The 21,064-nt window shown below is 39.1% G+C and overlaps 1 protein-coding gene across 2 annotated transcripts in view; it reads right to left on the bottom strand.

Annotated features, from left to right (window-relative positions):
* The window catches only part of RNF180 (ring finger protein 180), a 127,630-nt gene that overhangs the window by 51,594 nt on the left and 54,972 nt on the right, over positions 1–21,064 (bottom strand). For both annotated transcript variants that reach the window (XM_064139963.1, XM_064139964.1), the window contains exons 3-4: positions 6,156–6,381; positions 656–781 (exon numbers count right to left, since the gene is read on the bottom strand). In XM_064139963.1, coding sequence (XP_063996033.1) covers positions 656–781; positions 6,156–6,381 — 352 coding nt within the window. The remainder of the gene's footprint in view (positions 1–655; positions 782–6,155; positions 6,382–21,064) is intronic.

The following is a 21,064-nucleotide window of genomic DNA, read 5'->3' as shown; positions in this document are numbered from 1 at the left end:
GGCCAGGAGGAGGTTGCTCTCTTCTCTCAGGTGGCCAGCACCAGAACAAGAGGACACAGCCTCAGGCTGTGCCAGGGAAAATTTAGGCTGGAGGTGAGGAGAAAGTTCTTCACTGAGAGAGTCATTGGACACTGGAATGGGCTGCCCGGGGAGGTGGTGGAGTCGCCATCCTTGGGGCTGTTCAAGGCAAATTGGACGTGGCACTTGGTGCCATGGTCTAGCCTTGAGCTCTGTGGTAAAGGGTTGGACTTGATGATCTGTGAGGTCTCTTCCAACCCTGATGATACTGTGATACTGTGATCTATGTTTGGATTCTCACTCTTATACACCTCAGCAAGCCTATGAGTGAAGTAGACATCAGCACTGTTTCTCTTTCACAGCCTGTGATCTAATCCTTCTCACCAGCACATTCTAGCTAGCTTCAAATTAGGACAAAGGTTTAAATAAAATGACAAAGACATAGATAATCTTTTAACAACTTGCAGTTTATCTTTAGATTCAGAGTGGTGTGTTTGAGTGCCTCAAGAGAATTTAACTCAGCTCTACTTTAATAATCCTCTGTCTCTGATTTTCTATGGCATGTATCAGCTAGAGACACGCTCAAATACTAGATGCAGGACTGAGTAAAGCTTAGGGAAAAATTAAAATAACTTACCTTCAAACACTCTGAAGGATTTCTTGCAGCTTGGTAGAGGCCATTTTGCAGAATTTGATTTTTGAAAATTTTCTTTTAACTTCAAATATTCCATAGGGAAAATAGATTTGGTAGAGTTGTTCAGTTCTAAAATAATTAATGGGAAAGAATATGCACATCAGTGTTGTCAATAGAGCAGTAATTTGAATACATTTATACTACAAACTCAAAGCTCCTTAATTGCTGCATGTCTTTTTATAACAACTCTTAAATTGTTCAAAATCATATAAACCCCAGGATTTCAAGATATAAAAAGGACAAGTGTTAAACACAATGTTTTGATTCTGTTTTCCGGGGGGGGGGGGGGGGGGGGGGGGGGGAGGGAACACACATCTAAGAAAGTCTGGTAATATAAGAAATTCTGGGAATATAAAGTACATAGTAGACATGATATTTGACTTAAAAAAAACATGATGACCTCTATGAATGAAACTGACATCCATCAAACTGACTGTAGTCTTAATTTTTAGTTGACACTGCTTTTGTTTAACACTATTACTCAGTAGTAAGTAAAGCAAGAAGAGGGAAAGAGACTAATTTTTTTTGGAGTTTCTTTTAAATGTTGTGATTAACAGGAATTAAGAACACTTTTTCGTAATGATTACTAGCAAATTCCAAGACCTGACATACACTGATCTCAATAAATGACCAGTCTCTTGGGACATAACTTAGGTAAATAGGGTAAGTAAGGTAAGAAGCAGTAGTTAACAGGGAAAAAATTCAACCCTTTGCATCCCCTTTTGGCCTTTCAAACCACCATGGTTCAAAAAAACCCACCAATAATAGCAGCTGCTGCCATAACTCCTTCTGTAGAATAAAAGCCCCATCACAGTTCTTTAAAAAGGCTTATGCATTGTTACTTTACCTGGTTTATTGTACATACTTTTCCAATAATATTTTATGAAAGGATCTTTTTCTCTGTCAAATGTGAGAAAGCTAAGGTTTTTGGAAACAGATTCCAGAAAGAAGGAAAAAAAAAACCAACAAACCAAGATGTCCTTTGCAGCAGATTTTTCTGTATTAAGAGGAAGGTATGAGTAAATCTGAACAAAACCTACCAAACAAAAAAGTATGATGGTCTTACTCCCAAAAGTATCCTGTAATTTACCATGTCCAAACACAGGTGGAATAAGGCTGCACAACACATACAGAGTACAGAAATTTCCAGATCCTTTTATCTCATTATGTGAGAACAGTGCTACTGCACTCATAAACCTGTGTCACTGAAGGGAAAGAGGCCATTTTCTTTCTTAAATGTAAAAGGTAAAAGCTGTGCATTTTCCACCACACTATTTGGATTTTTATGTAAGAGCTCTATGTGCTACTGAGTGTATTTGGACTAAATACTACTTGGATTTATAAAAATATTCTCTGATGAGATGACTCTTGCCTCTCACAACATCAACAGGTATTTTAGTTTCTTTCTATAAGTTGTAAAATTCAGCTCAGTTCTTTGTACTTTACTGTCCATATCTAAATGCTGAAACCTCTGGTGAGGGATCTAATTCCTCCTAAAAAGGCAGTGGTTAAAACTCTTACTGGCTTTTAGAAGATTGATTGGCTTCTAATGAAAGGTTTTTTTTCTGGTTGGGCAGGTTACTTGTCTTTTTGTATGTGACTCTTTCCCTGCCATGAACCTACACCTCCCATGCGTGACCACTCCAATGCATTTGGGTTCCTTTAAAGCACTGGATTTATTGTACATGAGTGCCCGATCTCTCCCTCCTTGGAATGACTTAACATAAGTGGAACTTCATAAGAACGGAAGTGTAGAACTCAATCTCTCTTCTCCCTGTGTCTCTGTGCACCCTATTATCTGACCAAATGTCTGTTTATCCTGATGGGAGACAGGCTTCTAAAAAAGCCTTTAAGAAAACAGAAATGCACAACAAAATCCATTAGAGTAAGCCAGTTAGACTGGAACTTGCTACAAGTGAATTAATGGAAAAGGGTCGCTTGATCAAGCCAACTGGCCAATGAAAGTATCCTTATGGGTCACATCCAGCTTTGTGTCTGGATTTTTTTTTTTTTTTACTTTACTTGGTGGATAACTGACCCATTAGGTTTCTTTTTTTTTTTTTTTTTTTTTTTTTGACATGTTATATGCATCCCTCTGTTGCAGCTATGTTCACTTTAAAACACTGTACAAGCTAAAATGTTAATTTCTGAATATATCCTTAAATGTTTTCTTCCTTGCAGAACAAAATGTAGTGATCCAAAAGGAAAACCAGAGAAACTGCCAGTGAAGGAAATCAGATATCTCAGCTGTAGTATGAGAGAAATATGTAAAGAAGCTAATAACTTACTTTTCTACCTGCACAAACATGTATCAGCAATGATCTTAGCATAGTTTTCAAAAGACTTAAAAGATTTCTGGAGTAAGAGAATAGCTAATACCACTTACGGTGGTTTGGCACCACCCATCTTCTTTATCGTGTTGATTTTACTAATTTCTCTAAGTCTACCATATCATCATCAATACTTCTTGGCTGATTTAAAAGCTGTGTAATATGTTATGTACTGGGAAATGACAAAGTATTGTTCTTAATATACATATAGTTAAACTAAGTAGAATCATAGATTGCATTAAGTTGAAAAGGACTCTTGAGAGTCATCTTGTCCAATGCAGTGAGAAGGGACATCTCCAATTAGATCAGGTTGTTCAGTGTCCCATCGAGTTTGACTTGAAATATCTCCAGAGATGGGGCCTCCACCACATCTCTGGGCAACCTTCCTCCTGTATTTCACTACCCTCATGTGCTAGTTTGAAGCAAGCTAGAATGTTTTGGTAAAAGAACTAGATAATGGGCAGTGAAATGAAAACAATTGTGTCTCTTCGCTCACAGTCACGCTGAGAGTTCTGGGAAGAAGAAGTAAACATTCTCCATTTTTGAATTTGAAGCCTTTGCCTTCAGACCTAGTCACATCTCATTAACCCTGCTCCCACTAACCGTGCTCCCTAACCTCTTGGCTGCACCTCTCTTCTTCCTGAGAACTGGGGTAAGGTTGAGAGGGGCCAGGGGAGGTGTTGGGGTGGTTTGAGAGCCCCTCCTGGGGACTCAGGTTTCTGGGAGGGGAGTTGTGCTTTTGTATTGTTTATCCTTTGTATATTTCTGTATATAACTGTATATATTGGGAATAGCTGCTTGTATATTTGCTGCTGTAAAATAAATAGCTTCATTTATATTCCCAGAAGCCGTCTCAGTTAGCTGGGGCAAATTCAAAAGTGTGGGGGGGGGCAGGTAAGAGCCCAAACCATCACACCTCATTGTTAAGAACTTCCTCTTAAATGGCCCACTTTCTATTGCTATGTGACCTTACAGTCCACTCTCCAGCCTTCCTGTATGCTCCTTCACTTGCCACTACAAGGTCTCCCCAGAGCCTTATTTTTTCCCAGTTGAAATTTAGTGTTATCTATTTTCACATGTATTCCAAAGTTAAGCATATATTGATATGCACCAAAGAGCGACAGGCAGCTGCTAGAAGACTATATGGAATTCTCTCATCTAAAGTTAGTTACATTAGATGTATCTTGTATACTGCTGTGGCTATGTACAGTAGACACTCTATTTACACATTTAAGACACTGTACTTACGCTTTGGCAAACAATTTGTTTTCCTCAAAAAACTACATACCTTTTTAGCATTTTCACAGAATAGGTTAGGTTGAAAGGCTTGTTGAGGTCAACCTGTCCAATGCACTCCATTCAAACAGGGTCAACTACAGCACATTGGCCAGGAGCACATCTGATCTGGAGACTCCACTGCCTTTCTTGAAGCCTGTTTGACCAACCTTGCAAGAAGCCAGTGTTTTCTTGTCTTCGGATGGCATTTCATGCGTTTCAATTTGTGTCCACTGCCTCTTGTCCCGTCCATGGAAACCAGGAACGGGGGACGAGCTCCCTCCTTCACTCCCAGGAGTCTTTTTACATTGGTGCCCAGTGCCAGGACAATAAGTAATGGGCACAAATTTGAACATAAGAATTTCCATCTAAACATGACAAGGAACTTCTTTACTCTGAAGGTGGCAGAGCACTGGAACAGGCTGCTCAGACAGAAGGTGAAGTCTCCATCTCTGGAGTCATTCAAAACCTGCCTGGACACCTTCCTGTGCAACCTGCTCTAGCAGAGGAGTTTGACTAGATGCTCTCCGGAGGTCTCTTTAAACCTCTATCATTCTGTGATTCTGTGATTCCCTCCCATCAGGCATTTTTACATGTTGTATATTAAGTACTCAAAGGCTACCAATAATTCTGATAATATTTCACTTAAATGACAGTATTTTAAACATGTTGAAAATTTTTGTAAATAGATTTTATCTCTTATTTTTAATCTCTAAAATAGCTTTAAAAATAGTCCTAAATCAAACAAAAAATATTCTCCATTGGTAAAATGCACTTCCTCTGGACATTAAAACCAAAGGAGCAAAAAACATTAAGCAAATTAAATGAGAACAGCTTGAAACTTCTGTACACCGGCTTCACAGGGAGCCAACAGTGCTTAGGCTGTAGCTTTCCATCCATTTCCCCTGTCGCAATGCTGACATGGTCAATACCCATCCCTTGCCACCAGCAGCTCCCCAGTGAACCATCCTGGGGCCATTAGCTTGAGAAATACATCCTTCACACCCAAATGACTTCTTATTCTGCCTAGCCAGTTCCTCAAACTGGTCTGCCATCAAATTAGACAAAGTTGTGCCTGTGTAGAGGAAAAGTTTGTGCTGGAAATAGAAGCCGGGCAGCTCTGCTTATCAACATGAAATCATATTTTAATCCACAACCATAACCTATTGTTGTGACAGCACTCTCACAGTTTAAAGAGGAGTGTTGCAAGATCTCTGGAGGATGCAAAAACAAGCAAAGACTCCTGCACAGCTGAGTCACTTTGTTTACTTTGTGGCCTATGTGTGAACAGTTTTAAGAGCTGTCTACAGATGCCACAGTGTAATTTTATTTATGGTGCTTGAATTTATCTGTTTAAGATCCAGGCATAAGAGACTGACTCATGCTTTTCCAGGTATCATATCTACAGCACTACTCATCCTCTTCTATCTCAGTAACCACTTGACATCAAACACTGCTTACCCACCATGTTTTCCAATTGCTGAAAGTCAGAAACACTAGAGACCGGGGTGCAAAAGACCAGGAGGGGGAATTTAAAAAGAAGTTTAGGGGAAGCCGATATTATGTCTGGAGATTTTGGTTATTCAGGGAGAGGAAAAGAAAGAAATGCAAAATATCAACAACTTTCCAAACCTGCATTCTTGCCACTAAAACAAGCCTGCAGCCACTGTATTTTTTTTCTTCTTCTCTTTCCTTTCTTTTCTTCTCCTCTCTTTATCTTCCTTACTCTCTTTCTCACGCTCTTCCTCTTTTTCTCTCTTTCCCAGCTAAATATCTATTCAGGCCATACATACAGGAAGGAATGTACATTTTTCTGGTGAAAAAAATCATTTTTATACCTGTTTGGAAAAAGACTCTAGCAATTGTAGTGCGACACAGTGGACATGGAGTGCTGGCTGGATTGTCTTTGGCGAGCATCCTTAGGCAAGGTTCACAAAAGATGTGATGGCATGGATAGCACATGTAAGGATTGAAATAAAGATCCAGGCACACTGCACAGAGGTAGCTCTCTTTATCTCCTCTGAGTTCATGCTCATCATCTGTATGCAGGTTATCATTTGCAGTCTGCAAAGAGAAAAGGAAAACATCTTTTCACAGCTCAGCTGATAACTATTTTGGATAAACCAACCAGCAGAAAGGTGACTTTAAATAATGCGTAAGAAATTGGTACACAGTGGTGTATATTCTGAATTTTTAATACAGCTTATTTTAGAAGAGATGATGAAACTCATTTATATGACAAGCACTCTGTGGGAAAGGAGAACAAAATGCATGAGAGACAGTAAAAAGAAAGAAGAAAGAAAATAAAAAATACTGAGTAAAACTGTACTACGATCATATTTCTTTTTAAAAAATGAATTGTAACAGTTTACTTGCAACTTTATTACCAAAATGCCTGGTTACCTTTCCAAGGAAGTCAAAACAAAAATAATTAAAAATAACCTGTGGATTGTTTTTCCTTTTGAAACGTAATTTGTGATGGGAATGTTTCAGCAAGAATAATGAGACACAGTTTGAAACAACTTTATTATTATTATTGTAATGCAGAGTCTAAATCTTAGGCTAGTCAGTCTAATGTCTTTGACAACCACATGTGTTTTTGCCAGCGCACATACTTTGAGCTTCTTTGCACTGATACATTTCCAGAGGGACTCAGACGTACTTCCTAAAGAGTATACATGCCATAAGTGTGACAACCTGGATCTATTGCCAGATTCCTGCTTTGCTCTTGTGAGATGACTCCAATTGTTCCTATAATCTGAAAACAATTTTTTTTCTTAAAGAAAAAAAAAATGTTTTTCCTCTACCCATACTCTCTTTTCACATATATCAGAATACAAAATAGTCCAATATTCAACAGACCTACCAGGAAATAATCAAGACAGAGGAGAGTGTTAGACACTTCACAAGTGTCAAAACTCTTCTCTGATGCCCCTTATGTTAGACTCCAAATCCTTGCTTATGATCGCAGCTTAAGAGCATTAATTCTAAGTGACCTTGCAGTGATTTCCTGAAGCTTTCATTAGTTGTACATGCTCAGGTCATATTTGTACTTGCTTAGCTGTGTCTCTGTAACTATGTTTTTGATAGTCCTGCAACATCTAATCCTGCAATGAGAACTACTCCAACCTAGCCATGCAGACTTGGTGGATTTAAACTAATGGTTGGACTCAATGACCTTAAAGCTCTTTTCCAACATAAACATTTCTGTAACTCTATGTAAGGATGAAGTCATAATTAAAACCTAGCACAAACCCAAAAGATGTGGGAGAAGTAAGCTCTTGCTGATTTGTTTTGATAAACACTGATCAGAAAGGAAATACTAAGTGTATAGAGGAACTGCCCATGTTATTGGCTGCAACTTAAACATCTTGCATGAGCCAATAAACCAGATGACAGAGCTAGAGCAAAAATGGCTGAGGACCCAAAAGTAATGATTATTCTGAGATTGGTTTGTAATCATGGTAAGATACACATTGAGGAGAATGTGAGAGCCAGTTGCAATTAGAAAGGAAATCAAAATTACTCTAATGTTCAAATTAGACTCTAGGTTAAGAGGGTTTTTTCCTAGTGCATCAGAGGAAGAGTTGGTTTTTTTTTCAACAGCTTTGTGCCCCTTCTCAAAAGAGCTATCTAGAGACACCGCATCATTTAGTACTACTGAAAACTAAAATCAGAGAAACTTCCTTACGCAAGAAGCAAAAGCATTATGTTTCATTTGTAACTAAGTAGTGCCTCTCTGCTCTAACTTGAGCCACAGCTTTGGCATTTGAGAGCATTACAAGCATAAACCAGAATGTTGTTCTTACTGAACTATACTACACAGAAAATTGAGGAAGGCCACTTAGACATTAGAAGAGGAGGCTCAGGGGTGACCTTATTGCTGTCTACAACTACCTGAGGGGTAGTTGTGGCCAGGAGGAGGTTGCTCTCTTCTCTCAGGTGGCCAGCGCCAGAACGAGAGGACACAGCCTCAGGCTGCACCAGGGGAAATTTAGGCTGGAGGTGAGGAGAAAGTTCTTCACTGAGTCATTGGACACTGGAATGGGCTGCCCGGGGAGGTGGTGGAGTCGCCGTCCCTGGGGCACTTCAAGGCAAGGTTGGACGTGGCACTTGGTGCCATGGTCTAGCCTTGAGCTCTGTGGTAAAGGGTTGGACTTGATGATCTGTGAGGTCTCTTCCAACCCTGATGATACTGTGATACTGTGATAATAACTGGAGTAGATTGCCAAATAATAACAGAAAAACCTTGCAAGCAAAACTATTATTCCTAGAAAATGAACAAAAGTTAAAAGCCTTCAAAAGTTTCCATTTTCCAAAGTCACTTGGGAACTGCTAGTCCTGACTGTATCACCAGATGGTTACCTCCAGTATTTTACAGTTTTGATAGAAGAAGGATGTTAAAACAAGATACAAAAAGAGAAGAGTCTATATATATGCTACCAGTAAAAGGAAAATCAGAGTGAAATCAATGTGTGTGACCAGAAGAGTGGTAACACTAAATAAAGAGCATATATAACCTTTGACCAAGACGCCATCCACCTGGACGTGTTCCTGCGCAGGCTACCCTAGAGGATCCTGCCTTGGCAGGGAGGTTGGACTAAATGATCTCTGGAGGCCCCTTCCAACCCCTGAAGTTCTGTGATTCTGTGACTTGGTGAGTGTCTTTGCACAAATCACTGGTGATCTGATAGCCAGAAGTCAAAATGGATGCAGAATTAGTTTAGAGGAAAGATACCAGAGATTAAACCAGTGAGCAAGTAACCTGAGGATGAGATGCTCACAGAATGCTAATGATGTCTGTTAGTTATGAACCCTAATATGTGAGCTGGACACATACTGTTTCCTTTTGTTCAGATGCTGGAAGTTCAGAGTAAGGACCAAAGGTTCTGACAAGCTTGTGCATAGCCAATAAATCTTTGAGAACTGCACTGAGTTCTCTACTCTTCTCCAAGGTTAAAAGAGATGCTGTTGTGCACCCTGAAACATGTCTTTTCCTATAGTGGCCTGGAAAAGTCAGTTTGAAGATACTGTTCAAGTACAAAGGAGATAGGAAAGGAGACTTTTTTTTGGTTCCAGATGGAAACATTTGGGATAACTGGGAACTAGAACCTGAGCAACGGATATGCATGGACACGGGGTCCTGCTTACAAACACTGTCTGGAGCAGCTGCACTGGAAACTACTCTTTATGACTAGTAAGCAAGAAGACAAGTGTTCAGAACCAAAGAAATTTCACATTTAATTTAACCCATGTGATGCTGTCATAGAATCATAGAATCAACCAGGTTGGAAGAGACCTCCAAGATCATCCAGTCCAACCTAGCACCCAGCCCTATCCAGTCAACTAGACCATGGCACTAAGTGCCTCAGCCAGTCTTTTCTTGAACACCTCCAGGGACGGTGACTCCACTACCTCCCTGGGCAGCCCATTCCAATGCCAATCACTCTCTCTGTGAAGAACTTCCTCCTAACATCCAGCCTATACTTACCCCGGCACAACTTGAGACTGTGTCCCCTTGTTCTGTTGCTGGTTGCCTGGGAGAAGAGGCCACCCCCCACCTGTCTGCAACCTCCCTTCAGGTAGTTCTTGACAGCAATGAGGTCACCCCTGAGCTTCCTCTTCTCCAGGTTAAACAACCCCAGCTCCCTCAGCCTCTCCTCATAGGGTTTGTGTTCCAGGCCCCTCACCAGCTTTGTTGCCCTTCTCTGGACATGCTCCAGCACCTCAACATCTCTCTTGAATTGAGGGGCCCAGAACTAGACACAGTACTCAAGGTGTGGTCTGACCAGTGCTGAGTACAGGGGCAGAATAACCTCCCTTGTCCTACTGGCCACACTGTTCCTGATGCAGGCCAGGATGCCACTGGCTCTCTTAGCCACCTGGGCACACTGCTGGCTCATCTTCAGCCTACTATCCACCAGTACTCCCAGGTTCCTTTCCTCCTGGCTGCTCTCCAGCCACTCTGTCCCCAGCCTGTAGTGCTGCTTGGGGTTGTTGTGGCCAAAGTGTAGAACCCTGCACTTGGCCTTGTTAAATCTCATCCCATTGGCCTCTGCCCACCCATCCAGCCTGTCCAGGTCCCTCTGCAGGGCTCTCCTACCTTCCAACAGATCCACACCTGCTCCTAGCTTGGTGTCATCTGCAAACTTACTGATGCTGGACTCAATCCCCTCATCCAGGTCATCAATAAAGATATTGAACAGGGCTGGGCCCAGCACTGATCCCTGGGGACCACTAGTGACAGCTGCCAACTGGATGTGGCACCATTCACCACCACTCTCTGGGCTCTGCCATCCAGCCAGTTCTTGATTCTGTCCCCTTGATGAGGCCACTCATATCATCATTGGAGCAGAGCCCTCGCCAATGAAATTCATCAGGACATGAGAAACCAGCCAGAGGTTTGTAAGGCTAAAAAAATCTTCAGGTATTGAATACCAGGACTTCATCACAACCACAGGTTAAATATGCATACAGAAAATATCTGGGAGGGTGTAGCTTGTGCTAGCTCAAAAGGAATTTCTGGTCTTGATTCTCACACAGACTGGTCTGAAAGGCTCTCCTGGAGTTTTTTCTGTATAAGTTGTTAATATGATCATCTCTAGAATAACATACCTAAATTTGAACACCTGCAGTTTAAAACTGACACCAAAACCCAGAAAGGGTACAACAACAACAAAAATACATACAAAAGATGAAAATATGTCCTACAAGAAAAGGTAAAGAAATCAAATGGATTTGATATTTTAAAATCTATCATACAAGGTTACACTATTGTGACACATCTTAAAGATGCAATCAATATTTCAAGAATAAGCCACAAATTTTAAGTGAGAACAGTAATAATTTGAATGCATTGTCCACTTGATAAACTGTTCACCACTGGTAAACTATACATGAAGTTCTTTTTTTTTTAATATCTAATCCAAATGGCCTTTAATTAACACTTGAGTGCAAAGCCTACGGGAGGCTGTTTATCAGTGTATAATCATTACAGCACAGCTGCAGACAGAAGCTAACTAAGAGACCCTACTGGCACTGAAATGGCCAGATTAATTCAGCACTCTATGATGCAAACAGATCATACTCATACATGGGCACTTTGGTGGAGTCAGCCTGCATTCTTCTTCTCTAGAGAAGCAGTTATCTTCACAAAATACCAAGGGTGATCTGACAGCATCTGACTTCATAGACATAAAACTATTACAAAGAAATAATAAAATCCTTTACTTACTCAGAATGATGTACATACACCATGTGTATACTTATTCAAGATGTGTATACATTTACTCTGACAGTTTGAGGAACAATATTGTTTTTACACACTCTGTTAACTACCAAATAAACTGATGAGTGTTTTTAAATGTCTGGTTAGAGTTGCATTGAGAATTACAGAGCTGTAATTACCACAGTATCCTGTTAATAACAAACATTATCTACTATCAGTTAAACACATTGTTAATATGATTTAACAATTTGAGGACACAACTGAAGTACCTTAAGAAAAATGAACTATAAAATTTCTTGATATATGGCAAGTTAATCAATTTGTCTCAATGAAGTATTTGTGTTTCAGTAGATCTTTAATCTTATTTATGTCAGGACATAAAGGCTTATTGGAAAAAGAAAACTCAGAAAAACAGATAAAGGAGAAAATAACCATCTGTTTTCTTTTAATTCCTGCAGACACTTCACAGAACTAGAATAATGATTATTTTACTGTACTACTGATTCATAATGTTTAAATCAGGTTGAAGCGGGCCACACAGAATAACCTCTGTGTTGAAGCTGTACATGGATATTATGCACAATGCCCCTTTCTTTTTAAGCATCTTATATATTATTTGGTTTATTGCTGGGATGGATTTGAAATTATGTAAGCATTCTTTTAAATGTAATTTGGTTAATCTACACAGTTCCTTCTGGAGTAGCTGACCCTCTAACCTTTTGCAATACACATCTCAACTGGCAGCTCTAGGTATTAGTAGCCTCTCAGAAATTTTGCTCACGAGAATCAAATTTATTATTTAAGGAAGATCTGTAGACTCAGCTTTTATGGAGATCTTTTAAAGATCATGGTAATTATTTCATTATCAAAAGGTATTAATCCTACTAAAATAATTTAACTATGAAAATGAATTTAGAAACAGTCCACTGGCATAACTATTACTCAAATCACTTGAACCACAATCACCTTAATGCACAACTATTTATAGCAGCTCCTAAACTAGTACAAGAAATTAGTGCCATGTTACCAGCCTGTCTTAATTTTAATTTTTGCATTTAATAAAACACACATATTATTTACTAAGGCTTTTAAGAGAATGATGTGAGAATTGTAGGTAAGTTAGCAAATGCAGCTTCATGCCACAGATAAATATACAGAGTAGAACATCCAGGCACAGCTATCAGTGTCTCTACACCTAAAACTAAAGCAAATATTGATAATGATTCATCTTTACTGTAACCAGCATTTCAAACAAAGAGGGTGGAAATTAATTTCATTTCTGCAGAGGCCTGCAGAATCACAAAATGATCTGGGTTGGAAGTGACCTCCAAAAGCTTTCCTTCTAACACCTCATCCCCAAGTCTACATTGATAGTAAGCTTTGTTCTGGGCCAGGAACTTCTATGAATCTCCCAGAGACTTGATGCAACGCCTAAATAACAGATAAAAAGTTGTGTTGGCCTATCTGATGTGAATTTCATGCTGAGTAAATGTTTCTTCTTTCCCAGCAGAAGATGTAGAGGAAAGAGAGCATTGTTCTTCCTTTTGGTATGACATGTCTCTTTCACATTTTGGAAACTGAAATGATGTAGAATTGGCAGTAATAATTGCTAAGCATAGTGCTGATCTTTACATACATACTTGGACTGGAAGGTTAAATTACAGTCCTGAAGAAGTAAACAAGCTGCAAGCACAAAGACTGCCTTTTTGCAGTTAGATCAAAGCAGTTGCTGTCTACATGTGAAGAGTCCTCTCTAATGACAATACAACTGGTCTCTAACACAACCTAGTAGTTCTTCTGGTACATGGCAAAAAGACAAAGAGTCCTGTCAATTTACATGCCTAATGAGCTAGAGAATGAATAAAATATTTCTGCTGAGATATTGATATAACATCTGTAGATATAGTGTAATTAAAAGATCTTGACAAAGAGATATGCAGCACTGAAATAAGATAATTATATGCATTTGGTTTTCCATTCTAGTTCTCAGCTTCATGTGAATGTATACACAATTACTCTGTTAGGGAAAATACTCATTACAAAAGAATGTGAGAAGAATGGCTGGAACAGTGCTGCTATATTTCACTGTATTTGCATAAATACAGCCATAGCATACCAATGTGTCCAAAATTCTTGTTGCTCAGCATAAACCTAAGGCAAATTACAGTGATATGTAACACAATCTCTGAGTTAACAGAGAGTAAACGAAAGACTCATTTTGTGCAGAACACCTCCGCTCATCATTAAAACAGGTCTCCTCCCCAGCATCATATAGCAGAAAGTGGAGTAGATGACATGGAAAGAGTGCTGCTCAGAGGTGGAGTCAGTCCTGTTCTGAAAGGCATCTACAAACTCTTTACAACTCAGAGTATCTCCAATTCATGAACACAGCTTTAGAAAGATTTTGTTTCCTATCAAAGCCTCCCTGATCCTGGGATTTATCAGCACTAAATTACAGTTCTCTCTGTTCAGGCTACAGGAACTGCTTAGACTTGTCTGCCAAGAGTTATCAAAAGATGAAGACAGTGAGAGTTACACAATGTTTCTGACTGCTAGATACAGTTTTAAAATAACTTAATATCACATTGGACAGAAGATGAGTTTGCTAAACTTTAATCACAGGCTTCTTCAGAAATGCCTTCAAATAAAGTTTACATAAATTCGTTAGTAGCGTTATATAAACATGTCCTTCCTTTCACTTAGTTCTGGAGGGTGCATGGTCACTCAAAGTTTATTAATGCAATAATAGCACAGATTTCCAAGATGGGGTAGGGCAGAATTGAGAAAGATCTTGCTTTTTATTCATCAAATAGGTAAGAGCAATCACAATTATGACACAACAGAGGTATTTAATACAGCTAAATTAACTGCACCTCTATCTATAGTCACCCAGATGCACATTACAGTATGCCAAACTTCGACTCTTCAGATGGGTACTGCTGAACGTGACATTCTTTCATCTGGGCTGAGAGGCCACAGTGTCTTTGTCCCCAGCATGGGACATGCCTACCTCTTACCCCAGAATCAAAACACAAACAGGCCATCCTAGTTTTATGAATCTGATGTATGCTGTTTCTATGCAACTGAGGCAAAGTGTGTGACATATTGCAGTACAAAAAGGATTCACCTAGTGAGATAGAATTGCTGTAAAATGTTACACTGAAATCAGTAACCTAAAACTAAATTTATACAATTAAGTAATTGTCCTAGTTTTCAAAAGTTTGCTGTTCTGGATGGAGCAACTGGACAAGTACTGTGCTCAGAACAATCAGGCCACCTATTTAAAGTATCTTGGATGAGTTTCTTAAACTCAGTTTAATTACTGATTACGCAAATAGATTTCATCTCTAAGCAGTGTTTAAGGTACAACATTCACTTGTAATGAAGGAAAATAAAGAAAGGGTTTCAAAAAGGAAACTTATGAGAAAGGTAATCAGATTTCATTACTGTCATTAAATGTTTCTTATAGCTCTCAAAATGACTACTGAATAATTCTAACTTCACCAGAAACAAATCTTTGAATTCACTTCTTAAACAGTTCCAGAATGACTTGAAAAAATCATATACAAATTTCCTTAAAATGCAAACAAGTAAATCACTTAGGTACAAAATCCCTATGGTTTTACTTAAAAAACCAAACCAAACAAAACAAGAAAATTATGGCAGATTTTGCACTACTATAAATCTGTTAGACTTCCCATTCTGTCTGATTTCCTACAGAACTTCTATTGCCTTTCTGGAGATTTTCTCTGTTGTAAATGACACTCTGAAAATTAAAAAAAAAAATATTTAAGATTAGGAGCCTAGGACTCTTTAAAAAGCAAGATCCTTTTCTCCATTTTGATTACATCGTTACTTTGGCTCAGTAAAACTTGCAGTTTGCATTCCATCCACAGCAGACATCGTAAGGCAAAAATAAAACAATAAACCAAAGCCTTAAAGTACTAATAGGAAAAAAAAACACAAACCCGAATCTCTTTTCATTCTTCTTTTCATGCAGCTTTAGGAGACTGACAGTAAAATTGGATGCTGCATCAATTAAGAAAAAAAATCTAGGCGGATCTGGATGTGTCCAACTGTTCCATGTACTGCTTTTCTAACAAATAAAATCTAGATGCCCAATGTGATTAACCAACTTCTTTTCAACTCTTAGTCTTGAGGATATTTTGAGAAAAATTATCAGAAAGCTTATTCATTAATTATGGTTGTGTGGTGGCAGCTGTCAGCACTACATTCCTTCCTTGGTACTTTATTCAGTCATATCCAAAGTCACCCAAATGGTGCAGAAGCTTGTTTTCCCCAACTTAACTGTAAGATGCTGCAGTCTGAAAGTGCTGAACATGGATGGCTTCAAGGTGTCAGCTTTCAGCATATTGATACTTAAGCTGCTACTACCCAAACTTTTTCTGCCTGATAAACAGAGTAAAAATTCCTGTTTTTTTTTTCTCAATACAAGCAGAAAATCTTCAATGCCTGTTACTGTATTTCATACAATACCATATATATTTCCTTTCATATTGAGCAAACTGCATTCCCTGAGTAAGTATTGCAACATTTGGACTACCTTATGCCAGATGCGAATATTCTGTGTTGAATAAGCAGCATACCGCTTCCCACTTAATTTTATTCAAAAGTTATATATGAAGGTGGCAAAGCCATTTTCAGTTCCCTGATGGCAACAATTCTCATGAGCCTTCCTACAAAAGCCTGCAGAGGTCTAAATAATGACCTCTGAGAATTTAGATCTTTTCTCTCTCCTTTAGTTTAATACCTCAGTTTTTACTTCCAGTGAAGGTCTCTCACAAATTTTCTCAGAAGCCATTAAAATCCAACTCCCCCCCTCCCTCCCCGAATGAGATTAAATCACTTCCTTTGCAATTTCTTGTTTAACATATAAACCTCAGGAAGGGCCTAGATGGTCCACAAATTGAAGTGTTCTGAATTTTTAAGCCACAGACTTGACGACAAGATCTTTTGACAAATCCTGTCCCCTTCTCTTGTACAAGAATCTGTTTGCCTGTTGTAACGGGCTAGGTATGACACATGGCATCTTTTAAACTTGTATAAAGTCGATATGGTTTCTTTATGCCACACATTACTCTGACAGTTATGTCCTAAGTTTACGTTTAAAGAACGTGTTGCTATGAGACTGAACTTTAGAATTAAAAAATTCAGAAGAATAGCAATGCTAGAACATTTTCTGTTCTACTTGTACTACTGATGAATTTTTTACGCCCAAGGAAACAAGCACTCGGGGACGTTTCCACAGGAATTTAATTCATAGTTTCCTTTGCTTTTTGTGTAAAGGCAATATAGCTCTGCAGATGACAGAGACTGGCAGAAAATGTTTTGCAAAGAATGAGCTGGATGAGGAAATATCAAAACCTGTCTTCAGCTCAGCATTTTAGGGTACTCTGACACAGGTGATGTTGAGGAGGTAAAATTAGATTTTTTTTTCTTGCAATATCTTGGGCAACAGTCTTCCATGGGAAGGTTCACTGCCTGCTACTAAGATGTGGTCCACTGCTTGTATTATTAGTGTCACTCTTGACAAGATCCACTGCTACAAACTGATGTTGACTGAACTTAATCAGTGCTCCATGATACAGTGGGCATTGGACAAGTGGGACCTTCCTCAGAACAGGATGCTGCATTTCTCTTTTGAGGGGATGTGAGATGTAAAGAAAAGTCAGTGGAAGGAGCACCTTGGAGCACTGCTGATGCAAGGCTCAGGAAAGGAAAAAAAGAAGACTTTTTTGGGGGTGCAAGGGTGAGACTGGTCTTCTTGCTCTAATGAAACTAATCCACACTCTGACTAGCTGTGTAGAATGGTGGAAACAAATAATTCTTTATTTCTGAGAAAATGTGCCTAGCAGTAAGTTATGAATTTGCTGCTGTTAGTGTTCTCCCATTCAGGTGTATTGTGTGTCTTACAGTATTTACATTCATACTGCACACTTTACAGGGATAACCCTCCAGGGAGAGTGACCTTGAACCTGATCCTAGGTGGTCTTGACCCCTCCCCAGGGGTGGGTCTGAACACTACCAAGTGATGGTTAGCCCACTCCCCTTTCTGTCTAAAGCTTGTGGCCTCAAACTGGGACACCTTCTCACATACACTCCCAACTAAAGAGCCTAACTTGCAGATTAGACGTCTGTGAAGTGGGAAATTAGAGGCTCCGTCTTCTACACTTCATAATGGATTTAAATTCCAATGGAATCACAGAATCACTTAGGTTGGAAAAGACTTTAAGATCATAGATTCCAACCATAATATGTTATCTTTCTTTCATGTGACAGTAAAGAGTTGCTGCCCACTCTTGTGCCTGCATAAGGACATAGTACTTTGGGCATTTGCTGTGGACAAGGGAAGCTTTGGTTCTAGGAAGGTATGCTGGAAATGTTTTACAGGAAGCAGTGTGGCCATGACATGTAGAAAATGATTACCATGGTCACTGATAAGTGCATGTATCAGTACACATAAAAGATGCTGCTTTTCTAAGGGGATTTAGATGTCCAGGACCTTTGGAGAGTATAGGCCTAATTCATTCTATGTCTCTACAGGGTTAATCCTCCAGGGGGAGTGACCTTGAACCTGACCCTATGTGGCCTTGACACCTCCCCAGGGGTGGCTCTGAACACTGCCAGGTGATGGTTAGCCCACCCACCCTTCCTGCCTAAAGATCCATAAAAGCAGAGGGACTTCTTGTTTCTCTCTCTCTCTGCGCTCCCTGCCTCCCTGCTTACCAGCATCACCATCACGCTCCTGGTTCTCGTTGTTTTACCACATGATCATCACCCACGAGGCAGACAAAGCCATCACCATCAAAATCAGGTTGTAATTACACATTTTGTATTTGTTTTCCCTTCCCTATACCTTTGTAACTTCCCTACCTCAGATACCTTTTTCATTTATTGTAAAACTTTTCTCCTTTTTAACTTCCAAATCAGAGTGAGATTATTAATTTGGGTGTGCTTACCTTTTCCTCTCTCTACATCTAATTCCTTTCTTTTGGGAAAGAAGGGGGAAGAGGGAAGGGCAATCTAAAAAACTGTTATTGGTTCTATCAAATATATTTGAATCTCTGGGAATTTAAATTAGAACCAAGACACACACTAACCTGGACTTTTCATTATTAGCAAAACATAAAATAGTAATGTATTTATTAATGATGGGATCTAAACAGAAAGATTCCTTTGTTCTTATTTTCAACTACAAATTAGTCTTTTGATAAAACAATGTATCTGTAAGAAGAAAATGTGTTTCAAACCTTGTGAATTGATTACACTCTAACAGAAACTTTATTGCAGTTTTTTAATCCTGTAATCTCCAGAAACTGAAGCTACTACAATACATTCTGTTGTAAGTGAAAAATTCCAAATTTGTGGTAATTCTATGTGGCAAATATATTTTGTCTATGTTTATCTCCAAATAGATTTTTTTTCCTGTCCATTTTGTTTACATGTACAAATAATTAAAATAATAAAGCTTCCTTAGAAAAAGAACAAAAATACTTCAGTACACATCAGTGAGTAATAAAAGATTACCTGTGAAAGCTTTAGAAAAACCTCAACGGGCACATCCAGTCCCAAAATTCTGACAATCTCTATAGCTAATTAAATGGACACAGAGGTCCACATCATCCTTTATTGGAGCTATAATTCAGCACAGTTAGGTCAGTCTTCTCAAAGGTCCTCTAAGAGGCTGTCCAGGGGATCCCGTTCACATAGTGACCTTCCTCATAGTTACAGAACATTATGGTCAACTACAACATACACATAACACAATTTTATAATTAAGAATAAAGAAAACAACAGATTGTCAAACACAGCTGTAGTGTCTGGATATCTGAAACACCTAAAAAAGATTAAGAAGGAAAAGCTCAAACACAGTTTCACCACTTCAAGAAAATACAGCTTATACAGAATGATAATAAATAGGATTTGAGAACAACCCTCATACTTCTGGCTGCAACACTGACCACAGAAAGGCAGAGAATTAAAGCATAGAATTTTGAAGTTCAATTTAACAAGTTAGCTAATATCTGGAGAATTCAGTAGTCACACAGATCAGCAGCCTCATAAAGATTAATTTAAAAAAATACATACTTGGACTAATGGAATAAGCTTTACATTGTTATGGGGGTTTTTTTGGTTATTGTATTTTCTGGGAATAGACTGCTTCAACAAACAGTACTTCTTAAGAGTCAATTTAAAAACTCATATACAGATGTTAGGACAACAATTTATAGGAAGAATTAACTTCAAAGCATTGTTACACAGAAACATTGAGTACTGTGTCCAGTTCTGGGCTCCTCAATTCAAATGAGATGTGGAGATACTGGAATGCATCCAGAGAAGGGCAACGAAGCTGGTGAGAGGCCTGGAACACAAACCCTAGGAGAGGCTGAGGGAGCTAGGATTGTTCAGCCTGGAGAAGAGAAGGCTCAGGGCTGACCTCATTGCTGTCTGCAACTACCTGAAGGGAGGTTGTAGCCAGGTGGGGGTTGGTCTCCTCTGCCAGACAACCAGCAACAGAACAAGGGGAAACAGCCTCAAGTTGTGCCAGGGGAAGTACAGGCTGGATGTCAGGAGGAAGTTGTTGGCAGAGTGAGTGATTAGCATTGGAATGGGTTGCCCAGGGAGGTGGTGGAGTCACCATCCCTGGAGGTGTTCAAGAAAAGACTGGACGAGGCACTTAGTGCCATGGTCTAGTTGACTGGATAGGGCTGGGTGCTAGGTTGGACTGGATGATCTTGGAGGTCTCTTCCAATCTGGTTGATTCTATGATTCTATGATTTTCACAGTTTAGAAGCAGAGGTAATGCCCACTGGGATTCTTCATTAATTCCAGAAGCTTGATAGGCCCTGTCTTTCAAGACTCAAAAGCACGTGAAAGAAGTAAGTTAATAGGGCAGTTAATAGCCATTTATCATCCACAGACAAAGCACCTCAAAAATTTCAGTTCTGACAGTCTAGAACTCTTGGCAAAACTGACACTAACAAGGTAGAAGAGTCTGGAAATTTGTAGAAATGTAAACACACCTGGAACATACAGCTTACCATGTTTCCAAGTGAAGAACAGTTCAAAATATAGTCAAGGAATGTAACACTGGATTCTTTCACACGCATTGCTCTAAATGATGAAAAATTTAAGTGCTAATTATTTTCATGGCAGTGTACTATATTCTAGTTTGATATCAGAATCTATATTTCCTTTTTGAAAGATTCAGTGGATTTCTAACACTGACCACTACTATTAACATGTTGAATAGGGTTGTTTTTTTTTTTGCTTTCACTATCCATGCTGACAGTAAGAAAACATTAAATCCTACTTTGCATTTATTTAAACTGTGGGAGGAAACAAGAAATCAACATAGAATTACTAAACATCGGCAGGGGACATGTTTCACAGAAGAGCATCCTATAAAATCTAGGGCACCCAACTGAGGTCTTAGAAACTTGCCAATGTAAGCTATTAATTTTAATTTCTGTAATATGGCCAGCATCCTATGTCCTA

The sequence above is a fragment of the Pogoniulus pusillus genome, chromosome Z (assembly GCF_015220805.1).
Source record: "Pogoniulus pusillus isolate bPogPus1 chromosome Z, bPogPus1.pri, whole genome shotgun sequence".
Lineage (NCBI taxonomy): Eukaryota > Metazoa > Chordata > Aves > Piciformes > Lybiidae > Pogoniulus > Pogoniulus pusillus.
This window is presented reverse-complemented; position numbering and strand designations above follow the sequence as displayed.